General features: G+C 29.4%; 1 protein-coding gene across 2 annotated transcripts in view; it reads right to left on the bottom strand.

Moving 5' to 3' along the window:
- The window catches only part of LOC129961816 (agrin-like), a 675,765-nt gene that overhangs the window by 138,064 nt on the left and 516,548 nt on the right, over nucleotides 1-21,153 (bottom strand). For both annotated transcript variants that reach the window (XM_056075396.1, XM_056075397.1), the window contains 4 exons: nucleotides 19,607-19,721; nucleotides 13,301-13,519; nucleotides 6,296-6,526; nucleotides 1,731-1,883 (listed from right to left, as the gene is read on the bottom strand). In XM_056075396.1, coding sequence (XP_055931371.1) covers nucleotides 1,731-1,883; nucleotides 6,296-6,526; nucleotides 13,301-13,519; nucleotides 19,607-19,721 — 718 coding nt within the window. The remainder of the gene's footprint in view (nucleotides 1-1,730; nucleotides 1,884-6,295; nucleotides 6,527-13,300; nucleotides 13,520-19,606; nucleotides 19,722-21,153) is intronic.

The raw sequence follows: 21,153 nt of genomic DNA, 5'->3' as shown, positions 1-21,153 counted from the left end.
TGATAAGATGACTCTAATTAGCATATCATGAAGGTGCAGTTTTTTTCTTTATCGCCGCCTATACATAAGATGGTGGTTTTGGGGCTGAAGATTGTTAGTATACAAGCTGATGTGCATCTTTGATAAATATGTTTTTCTTCTCTTACTATGTTCTGGTTTCGAGATGTTAAGCGCGTTTTAATAAATATTCAAGTTGTTCTATAACCACAAATGTTTGGATCTCTTTCTTGATAGATAGACTGAATTTATTAATATAAGCTTATTTTTATCTCAAGATTATCTACATGGGAATTAGGTTACATTATGCTTCTAAAAATGCATAACTTGCAGTTTCACTTTCACTTCTCTTTCGAGAACCATGGCTAGGTTAGTGATGCTTTCACATTAAAATAATATATATATATATATATATATATATATATATATATATATATATATATATATATATATATATATATATATATATATATATATTGTTACGAATATGTGATGCTGCTTGTTCAGTCAGTGCATGACAATTATATTAATGACGAAGCAGGAGTTGAAACTTTCATTGGTTTTATTTTCACATATATATGGACACGGATATTTCTAAGCTACCACACAAACACATCACAACACAAAAGACGGGAGAGAGAGTATGTACATGTCGCCGCGTCGGCGTCTCGAATACAACTGGTTAGGGGAACAGAATTTCCCCTTTTCTCCACCGGATGGAGTCAAACTCTATCACTGCTTCCCAGCATAGTTGGTTCCATCATCAGAAAGACTGTTTTACAGTAATCTGTATTGGACGGAGTCCGGGTGTCGCGTCGGAGGTCCCAGAGCTTGGCGACAAACTTGGCGAACAATTGGCGATTTGGCGATGAATTTGGCGATTTTGGCGCCAAAATACATTATACCCGTTGGGAACCGAGATATGCCTCGAAAGTTCCTGATTGGTTGAGAGGCTTCTAGCCCCGCCTCCTGAGACCTATAAAAGGAGGCAGTCTGCAGCTGCCAGGCTTGTAGTTGGAATCGACGATAAACAACGGGTCTTCCAGAAATTAGCAGAGCAGCGACGGAGTCAAGCTAGTGCTGAACTGAGCTGTGCGCTACTGTCTGCAGTAGAGTCTTGTTGTGTGCTGTTGTGTGCACGTCTCGGCTGAAGATAATTGTCTTCTCTATGTATATAGTTGTCGTCTTTGTGCTGTCCTGTGTGTTGTAGTGTCAATAAACGTGTTGTGTGTTCGTCTACTGAAAGGACTGATCATTGTGTTGTGTTATCTTCATACCATATACAGCCACTAAATACACACAAGTAAACGAACCCGACGGATTGATAGTGATAGAGGGAAATCCGTAACAATATATATATATATATATATATATATATACACACTGAGAAAAATGGTCCACTAAAATTTTAACAAAACATTGTCAGATATTTCTAAGGTTAGCCTGAGAAATTCCATAATCGACAATCTAAACGATCCCTTAACTTGGAGTAAATAGATGCACAGATATGTTAACACATTGTTTCACGTATGAATTTTAGATTTCAAACATGTTATAAATAAGAGAGAGCTTCAAATTTTATTTCATATTCGTGTTTAGTAACTCAAAATTAGTGGTAAATTTATATAAAAGAAAAAAAAAAATCATCGAGAATATTCGTCCTGTACTTCCATTATTCTTATTTAGGCTTTTATATTTTGTGCTGTATTAAAAGTATGAAAACAGTTACCTACCTTCTCTACAACATTTGGCAAAACTCGACGTTTTATGGCAATAACTACTAGGAGGGCAATATCTATGGGGTTCATCCTCTCCGCATGTGTACTCTCTACCAGTCACAGGATTCACTAAAGGTGCTTCCCCATCACAAGGCACATCCTTAAATTCTGCAAAAGAAAGATATCCATACTATTTATTATATTCTGCACTAAAATATTCATTATATTCTACGAAGGAAAGACATAAAAAAGTGATTTTTTTTTCAATTAGTAAAGGATGAGGTAATTTTTTTCATGTTGAAGAAGAACTGTAAACTATACATTTATTTAAGATGTGAAAAAAATCCACCATATTAGCAATAACGAAATACTCAACCTTATCTCATAAATTTTAAAAATTGAAGAGAGATGGCGTTGTGTATCATACGATTATATATATATAAAAAAATGATATGATGAACGCGCTTAAACAATGGTGGGCACGTGTTGCGTATGAGATCGATTACCACGCTTTACATATCCGACAAATGATATTAAAAATCCACTAAAGTGTGAAATTTCAAATGAAAGGATAATTATAAAGACAGCTGCATTGAAATTCAGTTTCACAATTTCCCCAACCTCTAATTAGTATGAAAGCAGAATTACAAAACCCTTTCCCCGATTCTGTTTTATTTCTGAATTGAAAAGCTCACCTTAACAGACTTAAACAAATTTGTCCTTACTGGTTGAAGACGTAAAATCCTTAGTGTGGTGCCTTTTCGATATTATTACTATGCATTAAGATATCAAGATTTAATTTATTCAAGACTAGAGCTATCCGTGGAAGCTAAGAATACAGATTTATTTTAAAATATGTATATTGTTGAAATGGGTGAAAGGATATTATCCTAAGCATATTATAAAATAAAATGGAAAAGAAGGGGAAAAAATGAGAATAGTCAGTAATATTTTAACCATTAATTAATATCTTTTATGACCATTTTTAATTTGAATGGATAACATCTTTTCTATTTTTCAATTAATATCAGTTTTAACACAAGTAATAGCTTATCATCCTAACATTGTTTGCATTTGCTAGGCTTGTAATTTTCAGCAATTTTTAACCTTTTTTAGTTTACATAAGCATGCTTAGGTTCCCACTTCATCAATGATATAAAAGTAGCACGTATATCCATTACTAAATCTATGTCAAACATGTAATATAATTTTGAAATGCAAGGCTTTTCATGCAAGAAGAAAAAAAAAGGACTCCTAAATTAATTATCTTGGATAGAAAAATGAGACTAACCATTCAATTGAACCATTTCAATTAACGTGTTTTCAGTTGAGAGAGAAACAATGAATAAATTATTTAATTCCAATGAAATATTTCTAAAATGATTACGATGATTATTTCAATTAAAATTTCTTATTACTAGTTATAAGTAATTAAAGAATAAGACTTTCAAAATTTCAGGAAAAGGGGAATTAAACCTCTCATGTTTCACTTTTAGCCTCTGTTACAAAAAACAGTATTTAGAAGTTTTTTGAGTTCCTTAAATTAACAATACATTTTCTACAGTCTGGAGTTTTTGCATGTTTTCCCCACTCATGGAATCTTTGTATATTTACCATTTTTAATTAGTTAATCATACAAATGTTGTTAGTTATTTCATTTGCACACAATGTGATATAATCAATAATGTAGTTTGTCACTAAAATGATGGAAGTCATTAGAAGAGTTTGCCACTAAAAATATATTTTACTTCGTCAGTTATACACTAAAACAATAAACTATATTTGTAAAAAAATAAATGAACTTATATTTACAAGGGCATGATTTTTTAATATATATATTTTTTTTTTAAATTTCAGATAAACAGTTCTTTCTTTAACAATTAACATTAAATAACTTTTAAATTATGTTTTCAATACATTCTATGCTAGTGTAGAATTATATAATACTTATGTGATTATGTGATACTTATGTAATACTCATGTGATTTATTCTAGAAACAAAGTTCAAAATTATTATTATCACTTCAATAATTAGATATTCAGCATTAAAAATATACAATTATTGGTACTATGCATCCACGATGAATACTCACTTGTTTTAATACAATTGTTGCACCTTAAAATCACAATTCTAATTTAATTCTTAAGTAAATGTAAACTTATAAAAATGCAGAAATTGAACGAATTTTTTGAATAATGAAAATAGCAATTGCAAAAGTTTCAAAATGTAAGAAAAGAATATCACTGGAAAAAAATTTAATTATTTGCATGGAAGATGTTTTCATCTTTTCATCTTTCGAGCATTTCGAAACATTTTACTAATACAGAAGAACACTTACTAATACATAGAAACTCCTTACCTACATATTCTTAAGAGTACTACTTAGAGCATGACATTTAGAGTTAAGAATCTCAGGAAATTTTAAATTGATATTTCGTAAATACAGAAAAAATGTTCAAAGCAAATAAGCAAAGTAACATGTAAGAAATGAAAGAAAACATGCAGCGAAACTAACAAATATATTATCAGCTAATTTTAAAGCAGATGTGTTCGTTAATGATGAAATTTATTTTAATTTAGTTATGTTAATGTTTCGCTTGCAAGAAAATATTGAGCTATCATGGGACGGATATGTTGAACTACAATCAGAAGACAACATCTGAACTAACATCCACCTGTTCAAATTTCCTATATTACCAATGGGTAAGGATTTGACTCCGATGCGTATTCCCGTTTATTCGGCAATTTGTCGACCGAATCAGGTTTGGAATCTTGGAGCCCTCCGGCGCTGAATTTAAGACCTTATCCACAGACCATTGCTGTATATTAGCAGTGAAAAAGAACTTATCATAGAGGTGTTTCAGTATAAATCATCATAGGATTGCAAGGCATTAATTTGAGACATGGATTTCAAATTCGAACATGGAAAAATTATCGACCCAGCTTTTTGATATTTATGTATATTGTTCATTTCATGACTTCTAGGCTAGCACTTTTAAAAAATTTTACTCCGCAAATGGATGATATGCATTTCCGGAATTCTTTGTAAAGTCTTGGCCTGAACTTCTATCCTGTTAGGTGTATTTTCTTTCATCTGATTCCTATTTGTCAAAATAAGTGCCTCATGGCACATGTCCAAAAGCGCGGAACTCTTTACACCATTATTTCTTAACCAAAAGACACATATACGTAATGTAGATAAGTATTGATAAATTTGTAAGATTGTAATAATATGAAGCCAAGAAAAAGTTTTGAAATATAGCTAAGAATTCTTTTGTGTTATTCTTTCAAAACTAGCTAGGCAAAACAAAATAAATATAGGGTGTTGGCGAATTCGATCAATAAATTTAGAGAGGTGATATTAGGCATCAAGAGGATAAAAAAATCACCATACATTAATGGGGTTTAGTAGATGAAAATCGCAAAAATATAGGGAGTCCGAGAATTGTTGAAAACTAAAAAATTAATAAAAAATATAAGAAGTGATGTTTTAACTATTGTCTTTTCGAAGTCTATTTTTGAGATTTTCCCTGAAAATTTTTTTCCCTACGACCTTATATTTCCTGTTAATTTTTCATCTCCTTCATGCCTAGTATCCTCAATCTGGATTTATTTTTCGAATTTGGTAACACCCTCTGCAAAAATCGATTCCGATTTGCAGCAATGTTTCTGGGGCCAACTCTATTTTTACTTGAATATCTCAAAACCTCTGCAGTTTTTCACGATATGCTTATAACAAATTAAAGAGTATAAAATTCCTTATATTTTCAAGCTTTTATTTTTCTTCAAGTTTTAATATTTTTTTGCAGATAAGGATTCTAAAATTCTTTCTCGTTTTCAGTAATCTATGACCCCCGAGATAATCTAATCAGCATGTTATCTACATGAAAAAAAAATTCTTAAGAATATGCTTTCACTTAAAAAACTATAGTTGAAACATCATTTGTTATTTTTTAATTATTTTTTACAGTTTCCAACAATATTCAGACTTCCTATATTTTTTGCGATTTTCATCTACTAAACGCCGTTTGGGACTCAATGTTGTACGGTGACTTTTTATCCTCATTATGCTACTATCACCTCTTTGAATTTGTCGGTCGAATTCGGCAACACTCTGTACATCTACAACACCCTGTACATTTTTATTCTGAAAATATTCTAAAGAATAAAAAAAATGTATGCTAATAAATAAATAAAAATTTCTTAGACGAAAACGGTCCATACTCAAACTGCCTTTCAGCTGAACCCTTCTAACAGATAAAACAATATGTATTGATTGTTACCATCATGATACTTATTTTCTATTAATTCTTATCTTATAGAAGAAACAATTATATACTGATTGTTTACATTATGATCCTTAGGTTCTATTAATTCTTATCTTAGAGATGAAACAAATATATATTGATTGTTTACATCAACATCCTTAGGTCCTATTAATTCTTATCTTAGAGATGAAACAAATATATATTGATTGTTTACATCAAGATCCTTAGGTTCTATTAATTCTTATCTTAGAGATGAAACAAATATATATTGATTGTTTACATCATGATCCTTAGGTTCTATAAATCCTTACCTTCACATAATGCACTCGGCAGAATAAATATCTGAACTTGCTGGCGACATGATTCTTCTCTCAGAGAGCAATCATTGTTGTGTATGATGTTGTCTGAGCCACAGACAGGCTTTCGGGTTTGCGGACAATCGAAGTTGCACACGCATTGCGGGAAGCCATTTAGGTCATATTCGCAGACGGAGCCGAATTGACAATTCTTTTCCTGGCAGCCTTTACCACCTGATCCCATGTCTGCGGAAAAAGGAGAAAAATGTTATGTGGAAACATGTATCGCTTGGGGATATACTTCTATCACACACTTCCTTTTCTTATATGGAATGGAGTTACCAGACACGTTTTCCTCGCCAGAAGTGCAACAAGTAACAGCTGTCTATAGTTGCGGTTGCGATGGGAAATTTTCAGTCACTTGATGCTGAATATACGGTATTTCGTTTTTCTATTTGGCACAAAAATAAGCCAATCTTTTTTTTTTTTTTTGAGCCGAAATATCAAATAGTTAATGGTATCTACAAAAGTAAATTGCTTACATAAAACAGTGAGTTGATATTATTTTCAGAAATAAACATATATGAATTTATTGAAGTTGAAAAGATAAATAAATCGTATTTGCTTGTATATTGGTTTCTCGCTTAAATCCTTCTTACAGTATATACAAATTTTGAGCTAGAAAATTCTTTCTTTGTCTGGTTTGGCACTTGAATAAATAAGATATAATAAAAATAATTTATATTACAAGAAATATAATAACTTTGTTAATTTAATCTAAAGATAAATTAAAATATCCAGTAGATAGTTCAACTGCCCTATCTTAGAGAAATCCAAAATGTATTTTTGGGTATTTTTTCTTAAAAGAGTGAGCATCATAAGCATTTGAAAAGACGGCAGCTTATTATTATTATTTTACATTGTATTGCTGTTTCTAAACTGCTTGATGCAACTTGCATGATGCAGACATAATTCGAAAAGTTCTATTAAGCTTGTCTGCTGAATCTAGAGCTACCAAATTTAACATGTAGTTATTTCTTGGCTAGAAGTTGCTCAATAAGAAAAATGTTAAGTTTTAATTGAAATTAATCGATATCTTAGCGAAATTTTTAAATAAGTTTGGCGTATATTTATGTTGCACATTTAACAAATTTTACATTCATTTAAAACTATTTTAAAATTCAAAAAGGAATAATGTGTGCATATTATTTTATATAATAAATATGCAATTCCCAAAGTTTAAAAAAAATCAAAATATTTTTGAAAAACACTGAACAATACCTTTTATTCTTTTAGTTGATGCCGTTGTACAGCGGTATTATATATTGAATAATTTGCGGTATTAAATAATAAATTGCGATGATAAATGCATTTTAGATTCCTCATTATAGTTGTTCTATTTATAAGTAATTTTTAAAATAATATGAAGTCAGAAATAAAATTTAATCATGTCACGAGTTTTAAGACTATTCAGAGATTCTTTAAATATTATATTTAAATGACTTGAAAATCGAGGAAATATTCTTTTCCTCATTTATCTGTAAGAATTTCCTCGTTTATAGGATCTATTGAATTTTTAACTATTATTATCTAATGGTTTATCCAATTCGGAGAAGAAGTATTTCATTGTTTTCAGAAAAAATATAATTAAAAAAAGATAAGAATTTGATTGATTTTAATAATCATTATTTTACACTTAACGAATAATGCCATATGGCAATCTGGAAGTTCAGAATTCTAACTGACTTTCAGTAAAACCATAAAAAATAAACCTGTATGAAATAGAGCTCTTATAAATCAGTCATAGTCATGATATTTGGCTTGTATAGAAGACTATCTTCAACATTAAACAATTCAGGTTATGAAGAAGCCACCTGTATCTCAGAACTTAAAAGGAATCGCGCATATTTGGTATTTTTTTAGGAGGAATGTTACACATTTCAGTATTTTTTTCAGAATTTCCAATCATAAAGTATTCTTGAAAGAATAATGGTTTCATTTCCTATAATTTCCCTTTTACCGTCAGGATCTCCCATCAGTGGATATGATGCATTGACGACTCAAAATGACCTACCTTTCCATTTTGTAAATATTTTTTTAACTCAACTGGATAATACAATAATTTGCTATAAGCTCCAGATTTTATGCTATATGGCAAATAACTTTTTGATTAATGATATTTTGTTGTATTTTTTTTAAACTGTAGAAAGTTATATATTTGCAGGTGTTTAGAAATACTGCTTTGTAATCAACGGTACTTTTGGCATTTTTAAGGTATATAGAATACTACATATTTAGTTGATTCAAGAATTAAATTTTAGAAACAAACTGTTCATGACTTTAATCGCTTAGTTTTGGTTTTATTTTTTAAAAGCCATCGAATTAAACTTCACTCTATCTTATAAAATTTTTAAGAAATAGAAAATGTTGGATAAAGCATTATTTCAATTAAATGCATAAATGAATAATAAGGCAAACATGCGATATTTTCTTATTTAAATATAATTTTACTTTATATAAATAAACATATTTACATTAGTCATTGCACAACTATTCTACATAACATAATAAAGTATTTATAAAGCACGACAAAGAGATTGAATGGTCTTCTATTCGAATTTAGCTCATATATACAACTATTCATATATTACGGAAATCATCTGTAAATTGTCCGACCGAATGGAATTGAATGAGCTCAAATTGCAGTTCCGAGAATTCGAATGGCAATTTCTTGATAAGTTGGAATGTAAAGCTCCAGTCAATCGAAGTATCTCCAAATTGCCCTACTCGGAATCAAAGTTATTTAAATACATTTCATTATATAGACTTTACACTGATAGTAGTACTGGCATCATTTGCTCTCATGGAAAATGTAATTAACTTAAACAGAAAGTCAATTCTGGTGTATAATTCAAATTCTTACATCTAAATAAGTTGAATTTTTAAATTTTTATCTATTGAATAAGACAAATTATCAGTTTATCTATTTTAAATTGTTACTAAAATTTATTTTCATTTTGGGTCACATTTTTGGAAATTATTCATATGAATTTTCTTTATGAAAATATTAAATCCCGTCTATATTTTACATTCCTTATTAGGATTAAATCTGAAATAAAAAAAAAGTATCCTTTTGATTGATAAGAAAATTCTCCAAGAAGCAAAATTACATTTTTCTCTGTTTAATTACAGCAAGCCACTCGGTTCTCACAGAAATGAACCGTATAAACAGAGAATATTTTGTTTTCCTGCTAAAGGCATTGTTTAAAGTAAAAATCAAAATTTTATTTTATCCCTAATGACATAAAATTTTATCCTTTAATAAAAATTTGAATTCTTTTACTTCTATTTAAAAATTTCTTTTACTAATCTCGTTTATACCATAAAACGAATTTTAAAATACTATTGTCGTACGTTCAACAAGCGAATTTTCGTAAGAATAGGCTAAACGCTTGATAATGGATACCGATATTTTATTCCATGAGACATTCGAAACTCATATGTAGCAAAACATAACCGAATGTTCACAAAGAAAGTATTTCTAAAAATCAGTAACGTTCTAATAAGCAGGAAATCACTTATTAAGTAGTATAACAGCACAGCAATTCATGACGTAGACATTAGGAAAGCTCGCTCTGTAATCCACACTTAAAAAATAAATTCTCTCCTCGTGTGATCACTTCATTCTGCAGTTTCTCAACATGATACACAAATTCTTAGAAAGAACTTTGACTCTTGGTTTCTAATAGAGGTATCAAGATCATTTATTTCACGAACCTTAATTTTTGTTGTAAATCTTGCCGTATGGTCACAAATTAATCATGGCCTGTGTTATTGTTTTATCATAGATTCAGATTACATTAAAAATAGCTGTATATCTTGATATTTTAGACTTATAGCTTTCTTTGCTGCTATCTCAAGAATATACTTCTATTTTATCTTGTAATATTTATCGTATTTTGAGAAATAATAATTGAGTGATAAGAACAATTATACTTAGAATCTCATCTTGGATAAAAGAAACATCCTTATATAACGGAAAATAAAAGAATGTTTCAAATAAAATTAAAAAAATAAATAACAAATGGAACATCTTTCGAGCTAATGAATTTTCTCCTTCAAATTATGAAGATAGCGTGGCAAAATACACATAAGAAGAAATGGAAGGATTTGATGTTTCAGTTGTGATACAACCGTTGCAAGTCTTATATTGTGTTTGTCAAAATCTAATTATTCGCCAAATAGTACTTGGTCTTATTTCTCTCTACATATCGATTTTTCTCATTTTATTTAAATTTATTTTGTTTCTTCAACGGTTCTTGTGAAAATATTCAGTTTCTATCCGACATACATATATATGCAATTCTATATCAAAAATATTCCATTTATTTCACATTAAGTACACACATATATACAAATTATAACTTTTAAAAGTAAAAAAAGAGCACATTGTAAAGTCTGAATAAGGATGCACCTATTCAACATCAGGCATTTCATGTTTGGTTAACGAAAATAAGTTCTTTAAATAAAATAAGAAAAATTCCTTAAATATCAAAAAAAAAGAAAAGAAAAGAAAAATAAAGATATATTATACATATATCTTATAAATATTTCACTACAATCCTTTATTCTCATGAGAATAAGGGCTTCATATCTACAACGTAAATAACCCGAATGCTTCACTATGCATATCTCTTCCTTCCAGCCAACGGTTTTCATTTTCTGTGCTTCTTATTGTTTCGAAACATTTTTTTTTTTTTTTGCCATTAAATTGCTGCGATCTCTGTTATCATTTACAAAATCGGCGAGACCCGCAGGTGTGAAAATCCTCAAAGTATGTATGAATTAAATAAGATTTACGGATTGTAGAGATAACAAAACTATTTTTATGGAATGAGTTTTCTCTCAAAAGTAAACACAATATTTCTATACGGTCCCTTATGAAACATGGCAAGTTTTAAGTTATATTCAAGCCCGATAAAATCGCGTAAAATCAAGATTTACTGCTGCAAAAAAAAGTAATATTTTAAGTGTTCACTGCATTTTTATGCCTTATTTTTTTCACAGCAGAAAACGAATCAGATACAGAAAAGGGTCGATTTATAGTATTTCTTTTTTAAAACATGTCGTCCCCCGGGATTTATTGAAGAACGATTTTACCACATAAAATCCACGTTGGAACAAGCATTCCCAATATTTTCTTCCTTTCTTTTTAAAATTTTACAATTCATACTCCATTATTGCACCTGCTGCAGTGGGAAAAAATACGTAGAGGCGAAAATTGTTGTTTGCTTCGAATTCCTTTTATGAAACATTCATGTAGTTTGGATGGGTTTTTTGTTTTTGTTTTTGACGGAACTAGAATACTAAAGGAAAGCGCAAACAGAATTACTCAGCATTGTGGGATGGAATTTTTGAATAATTCTTAGTCATGGCTGAAAGGCAATCTCATTTAACCTCTAGATGGAATAAAACTCAGAAAATAAATTCAGTTGCTTTCGAGACGCCTGCATGTTCGGCTTAATGTTGAATCTAAAAAAAATTATCCTTCCGTCTTGGAACATAATTTGCTTCACCAAAATCGAGTTCTGAGTTCTAATACTTAAATTTTTCTAGCTATATTTTCAGTTTACGATAGAAAATAATGTAAAGTGCAGAATTGTTGTTGCTTTTAAAAATCAGACGAAAGAATTTAAATTTAAGATAGACAGCGAAAAAATGTTTACCTTTTAAAAAAAAATGTATTGTCAGATTTCTAGTTTACAGCAAAATATAATAAACGGAAGTAATATTTTTTTAATGCGTATTTATATTACTGTACAGATTCAAATAATTTATTAAAGATGGTGGCGAGTGCAAAATGAATTACGTTATTATTAAAATAGAATTTTAATAGCGAAGTATTTCTAATGAATAAAGTAAAGAAATAGAATTCTAACTATATTTTCAGTTTAAGATAGGAAATAATGAAGTTGCAGAATTGTTGTTGGTTTTAAAAATCAGACAAAAGAATTCAAATTTAATATAAGATACCTTTACTTTTTCAGAAATATATTCTCTGAAATAGTTATACAAATTTCGATGGTAGCATAGAAGTGCGAAAGTCAATAAAAATGAATGAACAGTTATTTGCATCTCCTATAAGTTAACGTTTTTCAGAGGAATGCATAGATGTAGATAATATTTCAGAGGAATAAATTTTATCAAAATATGGCCTTACGATATTTTTTGAGCTTTCAAAAGCTCAATAACATTTCAAATTAAAATTTGTATTATTTGTATTAAATAAGATTTAAATTATTCAGATATCTGCTTATTTTCATGCTTTCCAGCTCTACGCTTCCTCGAACACAATTTAACAATTTTATCATTTAAATTAATTTGAACCTATGTAAATAGTTCTAAATTTAAAGTAATAGTAAAGAGTTCTAAATTTAAAGTAAATAGTTCTAAATACTAAAGCATGCAGAATAAAATTTCAGTAAAAATATTAAGTAAAGTAATATATCAGAATTTCAAAAATGAAGTAATTTTATATATAGAATTTTAAACCGAAATCTATGAAAAATTTCGTTATTACATCCCCTCCAACCTTCCTAAAAGAACAACTTTCAATTATTAAATTATTCAAATAAAACAAAATGTTCCCATATCGATTGGATAATGAATATTTTGCAGTCTGAAATAATTTAATTCATTTCCTGGTTTACCCTAACTTGATAAGAGGAATCTCTAATGATAATATCAATTTCAACTTCGATTTGTATTCTTTTTTTTTAAGAAATTCAATCAAAACCATTAAAGTTTGGATTCAATAGATAAAAGAATACATGTCAACGCGGGTTTGATTTCATTAGAAAGTTTATTCAGATTTCCAACTTCATGACTTAATTAAAAACGTAATATCAATTTCAATACAGATTTTGCTTCATTTAAAAGATGAATGACCTATGCTTTCACTAAAAACTTTTATTTATTTGAATGCACCTCATTTTTTTTAACGTCAACTGGAGATCTTACCTTGTCCAGAGCTTCCAACATCTCCGCATTCACCATAGAAAAGGACACTGAGATCCTGACTCCTAATACAGGCCTCCCGTCTCATTTCGCATTCGTTGGGATACGTGCTTCCATCCGTGACGCACACTGGCTCATAATTATCAGGACAGTTTACTGGGCACACGCACTGGCCGTTTTCGCAACGGGCTCCGTACTTGCAATGCACATTTTGACATAAATCTGCAACAGGGAAAACAATTGGATTAAGCACTTTATAAATTTTTTTTAAATATATGCTAAAGGTTGCAAATGTGCTTTTCCCTGAAAAAAAAATCAAATTTCATTTTAAGAAATAAAAATAAACCAAAAGGTTATAAAATATTAAACAATTTTTATGTTTAATCTATTTAAGATAAGACTGTATATACAACAGTGTTTTAAAATATAACAGATGAAAATGAAATCGAAAACGATTTTAAATTAGAAATTAAGAAAATGATTTTTATATTTTTAACGTAAAATAGAACGGAATAAATATTTGAAAAGTGTATAACTTCTTAGTTAGTTACAGTTTGCTTATTTTGGGCAATTCTATTAGAGAGCTTGGAAATAATATTTGTTTTTAATTTATTTAGTTGAGCTAATACGCAAATACAATTTATAAAATCATTTTCTAAAGAATGAATACTTCCCTATGATATATTCGCGGAACATATCATCTTAGAAACAATTCAATAAAATTTAAGGAAATTTGGTGTGTGCATAAAATTTCATAAACTTTGGATTTTAAGATATATTATTAAATCATGTTAAGCAGTTAGTTTCAGCTCAGCTCTTTTGACTAAACAATCATTAAGGGAAACTACAAATGTTTATAAAAATAATTTTTATACATATCACAGTTGAAAATATGAAGGCTAGAATTGAAATATTATATATATATATATATATATATATATATATATATATATATATATATATATATATATATATATATATATATATATATATTTCAACTCTTAGCTTTTAAGATCATTTCAAATATTTCAAATTCAAATATTTGCCACTATAGATATTTTTTGTATTATTTTTAAAATTTGTCCCTGAATCTATTCGGTAGTTTAAATGTAAAGAAAATAGCGAAATATCTGAAAAATACGAAATACATTTCTCTAAATATAGACTATTAATTGAAATTCAAATAAATGTAGAAAACATTTTATGGCAACATGAAACTGAATATGAAGAGCTGATAAAAGTATAATTTATAGAAAATTAATATTTGATTCGGATTAAAATTACACGTAGGATTCGAAAGAATATAAAACAAAAACGGAATATTCTAACTTTGGTCTCGTGGTGTCATTTCTTAACTACTTCTTTGGCATCTTCTTACTCACTACATACTATAGAATACCCATAGAAATTCCTGTTCTTTCAGCTTTATTTTTTTAAATGTATGCAAAAGATATTTACGATATTTCACAACAATTGAGGAAAAATCGTAATTTTAATCTCAAACTCGTAGCTCTGATTCATTTAAACCAGGATAAATAAAAAATGGAAATCAATATTATTCCAAAAATTGCCGATTTTCATATAATTTCATTAACTAAACACTTTCTACCATGGTTAGTTTGCTATAAAACAGCATTGCAGCCGACTGCGAATTAGGTTTCATTAAATTAAGTTTGTTCCTACGGTTCAAGCGAACTTCACAGATTAATTTTTTTCTTTAACTTTATAATATAAGAGAAAAAAAGGATATAAGATACAAAATTGAAAATGTAAAAAAAGAAAGTTGTTATATCCTCAGTGTCAAAAAGTAATATTTTTGAAAACTTATATTACTATAAAGGCTATATAAACATAGAAATAATAATACTGCTATTCTTTTCAATGAACCAAATTAGTTTGATTTTAGTAATATTTAATAATATTTAATCAATAGTAATCAAATTAAAGTCATTGAACGTCATAGTAATCATTGAACATTCAATGTATACCCGAGGTCGGAAACTACAAGATATATAATACGAATAATAACGAAGTGAAAGAATGGTAAAATAAAAGTTGTAAAAATTTTAAATAAGATCGGTGAACAAACAAAGAAGTCCTTATTACACAATCTCTGTAATCATTAGTTACTGCAGAGAAATCGACTGTAAAAACGCGCATATATCAGAAAAGAAGACACTTTTAAAAGAATTAAAAGTCATCGCGAGGAAGAAAGTAATTTTCTTCGGAAAGAAGTTTTTATAATTAGTTTAGCGTCACCTTTTGAGATTCGCTCCGGTTTTTCGGAAAAAAAAAAAAAAAAAAGAACTAGAAAAGAAATAATTTTTCCACTGTTTCAAAATTCAGAAGAAAAAGTCATGCGCGGAAAAGCATTGACTTTTTATGTAAATGATATTACCTTCTTTCGCGAAGAAATGTGTAAACTTAATATCACCATAAAGAATACAACATTGTTACTTTCAGAATAATCATGTCCATTTAGTTTGGAAATAAATTCGATAGAAAATAATTATTTACATGATGCTTACTATCAACATAATTGAATAATATAAGAGATTTTAATATTCAGTGTTATTATTCTGCCTAATTAGGATTAAAATTTGTCGAGTAAACACGACTACATTGCCTACATGTTATATAAACGATATATATCTATATAGATAGGTAAATATTTAAGATGCTTCAAATATTCCTCTTAATAATTTTAAACCAGATATGGAACTTGGCTGTGTTAACATATTTATTATTATTATTGTAAAAAATGTGTTCAGTTTAAATATCCAAATTAAATATCCCATATTGTGAACGAAATGTGGCAATTAAATAATGTCTTTCTTGACAAACATTGCACTATTTGCTATAACTGCCTTTGAATTTGATATAACTAAAGAATTTTGCCAAAAGTGATCCTTATACTTTTAGTTTAAATATGTATCGATTACATGAAATATGCAAGATTGGCTATCTTTGAAGAAAATGGAATACTGCCTTTGCTTTCGAAGTAGAATTTGAACGAATAACTTTGAATGAATATAATTAAAAGCTTTCATATTTGTAATCTTCATTAAACATTAGAATGAAATTATCTCGTAATATGCAAGATTTTGGAAGACGGCAAGATTTTAGTGGCCCTAGGCAATGCACATTATATGGCGTATCTTTTAATAAATTGGCGAATTTAGGTTTATGTTCCCAATGCATTTTTATCTCATAATAATATTAATCACTACTTTTAGGCTACAGTACTGAGCGAATTAATTGGGACAAACATATTTTTTAAGAAAATTGTTCCTTTCTCTGGGATTTTCTGCTTCAAACCGGTTTCAACTATATTTTCTTACAACGCGTGACTGCCCTTGACTATTCTAAATCGGTTTGACCACGTGATCATGACATGTCAAAGAATATTCCCTTCAGTTGCTGTAAGAAGTGGTCGCTTGTGTGAATTGTCTCCTTCTGACGTGTATTTAAAAAATGGATATCACTCCCAGGAAAAGAATTATAATTGTTACCCTTAGTCAGCATACTTCTATGACTGTGAGGGATAATGCTGCAGCAGTTGGAGTTGGAAAATCCAGTGTTTCTAGGATTATAGGACCACACATCTAACAGGACACACCAGTGTATCTAGGACCACACATCTAACAGGCAAATTTCTTGTAGGAAATAGTACAATGCATCCTTACAAAACAAGTAGAGATCTTCAGAGAGAATTATTAGCTACTGGTGTGAGAGTGGATTCATTGACAGTTAGACGATGGCTTATTGAAGCTGGGAGATTTGCACGAAAACCAATCGAAAGACAGTTATTAACACCTGCAATGAAGAAAAAAACGTTTGGATTGGGCCAAGAAATATCAATCCTGGACTGCATAAGATTGGAAGAAGGTTGTACTTAGCAACGAAACGCATTTTCTTGTGCAAGGGTTTCGACCAAGATTTATCAGGCGAAGTGGTGGAGAACCCATCAGGGAACAACATCTTATTCAAACAGTTAAGCACCCTCAGAAATAGATGTTTTGGGGTTATTTTACTTCTAGAGGACCTAACAGTTTAGTACCAGTTGAAGGGATGATGAACTCTAAACAATACATTTCTATAATAGAAAGTAAAATCGTGCCTATGATGCAAACTTTCTCTGATGGTGTTGATACCTTTCAACAATATCTTGCTCCACACCTACTTCTAACCTAACAACGAATTTTTTCAAAAACAGAAAATAACACTTTTGGATTGACCTGGTAATTCTCTTGATGTAAATCCCATCGAAAATTTGTGGAGTATTGTATAGAGACGTATGAGTAAAATGGACTGCTCAACAAAGAAAACAATGATTGAGAATGCTATAAAAGTTTGGTTTAGTGATGACGAGATCAAAAATTTGTTCTAATTTAGTGGAATCCACACTAAACTGTGCACAGGATCTCATTCAAGCTAGAGGAGGACATATTTTGTATTAGATTGCTATACCGTGCATGCAAGTTAACCTATACTAATTAAACAACATTTGTGAAAAATGTTGTGTTTGTCCCAATTAATTCACACAGTACTGTATATCTTTAGAGAATATATAGATTTATTATAGCATGTAACTGCCCGATATCCACATTTTCATATAATACTATTTATATAGATACATGGCATTTATTATTACTATAATAGCTATATGAAAGTAATAAAACATTTTAGAATATAATCATTTGTATTGTTAATATCAATCTAAGTGTTAATATCATTCTAATATTTTATAATTCATAGGAATCATAGTCATCTATTTGACAATGGACATATAGTCTACTTATGGCCTCTCTTGTAATAACCATTTAGTATTTGACATAGTCCTGGAATGAACACGTAACTACAATAAACTTTTGATGCTCGATGTCACCCTGGAACTAGGACGTTACTATTGAAATATTTTGGTGTTTCATGTCATTTAGGAACGAAGACATTGCTAAATAATGTTTTTTTTTTTTGTCACTCTGGACTGAGGACATAAATAATCGTATGGGGTTTTTGTTACACTGGAACTGATAATGCTATTACATTAACCATTTAATCGAATCTTATTCTTATATTTTATGTTGAAATGTTTGAATATTTATGGAATATTGTAATTAATGAGATTGCCACTTATAAAAAATTTCTAATTTAAAAATAATATATGTCACAAATATGTATAAATTTAAGAATTACAATAAATAGCCACTCACATATAAGTTGCAACACGACCTGAAGTCTTTTTAGCCAAATGGCAAGGGCAATAATTTTGTTCGAACTCGTTATTGTTTAAATGAATTTCTTTATGAAAAATTTTAATAATAAACTTTACGACTCTGAGCATTTACACTTCGTTAATTTTTGAAGATTAAGTCTGGAAATGGCAGACAAAATACGAATTTCTCCTGATATTCGGCTAATTGGGAGTTCTGCAAGCGACACAAAAAGAAGAATAAAGATTTCTCCTCCTTCTGCAGTACAGGGATATCAAATGGAGAAGGGTTATACTAGTAGAGTCATTTTGACTCTATTTTCTGCGACTCTTAATTTGCAGGCACTTCTAATTCTGAAAATATATATAACCAAATCTTTTTTGGTGTCCAATAAATTTAACTGAATGTGAATAGTGAATAATAATTTTTGGCGAAATATTTTTTGTACAATATCAATAAAACTTACGTTGGCTTAAAATAAACATGCCGTAAGTGAATAGAATAATTTATTCAATTCTATATTAAATTTGTATCATACTATTTTTGCATATTATTATTTATAGAATTCCTAAATATTTTGAGTTTAAAAAAATTATGAAACATAACTATTTTGCTGGTTATTACAATTTTGTACGAAGCTAAAATGTATTTGATTACTCTGCTTTCATTTCATACTTTATTGAGTTGTCTTTTTTTTTTCAATTAAACATTGCATAAACCTCGTTGTATCTAAAACACCTCATTGTATAAGCCTCATTGTAGAAACTACTAATCAAAAATGAAAAATGAACTCCGACTTCGCCAAGCGAGAAAGCTTTTTTTTCATAATAATCTGCTCTGGATTCGGAGACTTTCTGGTTATCGAATTTCGACACATTAATTCTAACCCTGGTTATTTAATTCGTAATTAAATATGAATGACTCACATAAATCCCTGTTAAAAAGTGATTATACTCCAAAGAATCATTAAAATTCTGTATCAACATTCGAAATTATTGATTTTAAAATAATTCGATGAAATGTCTATAAATAGTATATTTTTATAAAACTGATAATTTAAGGAATCACAAACACTTATTTTATAAATTACACTCACCACAAGGTCCTCTGGATCCCACTGCAACATATTGACCTTTATTACATGCTGCCACTCGCATTTCACATTCGTTGAGATAGGTTACACCATCCGTTCCGCATACTGATGACTCCACCTGCAAATGCAAAAACACTATCTTAATTGAAAAAATAATAACAACAATCTAAAGCATATTAACACAAGTTAATAAAAATATTTATTCTTTATTATACATGATTTATTTTTTGTTTACAACTTTTATCAGTATCCATCTACAAGAGACTTTTGTTGTGTTTCATGGAATGAAGCAATATTAAATGACTAATTAGCGACAAAGAAATATTCTACTAAATAAGATTCATATTCTATTCCAGTTCTTTCCATATATCATTAGAGGGCAGTTAATTTGGTCGTGGCTCCAAAGTGTGAATAATACATATGCAAATGTGGAAAAAAACAACAACCTATATTTGGCAAAACGTCGGTATTCCCTGTGAATGTTAATATTCTCACAGTGTCTCGGTGTGCGTCCAAAATATTTACTGAATATCTTTACTTTTCCCATTCTACGTTCAGAATTCAGTAATGGTGAATTATGATGAAAAAAACTTGTTTCCGAAATGCAACTTTTCAAATCATTGTTCATTACTGAAATATATTATGAAATACAGGGTGATTATAATTAAAGTTTCACTCTGAAATGGTCATAAAAGGAAAACTCTGGACCAAATGTTATCAAACTTAGTAATAGTTTAAAGGAGGTCATGGGAATATCTTTCTACCAAAAAAATAAAAAATTAAATAAAGTTACCAACGGGGGGGGGGATGGCACTGTATGCAAAGATGCGATACACCGATGTGTGCGTAACATTCCTCCTAATATGCTAAGAGTTACTATTAAGAATGTAGTAATGCGATTTAACGTGCTTTCAGAAAATGGTGGACGCCTCATTGAACATGCTTTGCAGAAAGTTGCAGAAACGATTAAACACATTTTAAACCGATGCTTCCATGTCTTATTTTGTTTAACAATATTGAATACATCACCATTCCCTCCTGGTGGTGAGGTTTTAAACTTTTTTTTGGTGGAAAAGAAATTCACGACTTTCTTTAAACTATTACCAAGTTTGATAACATTTGATCCAGTAGTTTTCCTTTTATACCATTTCAAAGTGGAACTTTAATCATAACCACATTGTATATAAAATTAGGAGAAAACTTAAATAACGCACATGTAAATAAACTGTTGAAAAATGCCTCGCAAAATTCAATTTTCTGCTGCTGATATAGCTAAAATGTGTCTCTTGAAAGCTCAGATATTCATTCTCCTGTCGGCAAATATTTAGACTGTAATGTAGTATTCCTAACGAAACTGCCAAGCCTAAAACGCGCTTGTATGACTTCTCCGTACCAGTCATAAAACTGTCAATGAATAGTCTCGTTTAGAAGGCCTTTGTGTTACTGATAAGGATCAGTTCTAGAAGAGGCTACAACATTTTAAACATTATCTAAAAGTGTCAGATTTGGCGAAAGTTAAAAAGATTTTTAAAGCAGTTTCGAATACTGAA

The sequence above is a fragment of the Argiope bruennichi genome, chromosome 2, assembly GCF_947563725.1.
Source record: "Argiope bruennichi chromosome 2, qqArgBrue1.1, whole genome shotgun sequence".
In the NCBI taxonomy this organism is placed as follows: domain Eukaryota; kingdom Metazoa; phylum Arthropoda; class Arachnida; order Araneae; family Araneidae; genus Argiope; species Argiope bruennichi.
This window is presented reverse-complemented; position numbering and strand designations above follow the sequence as displayed.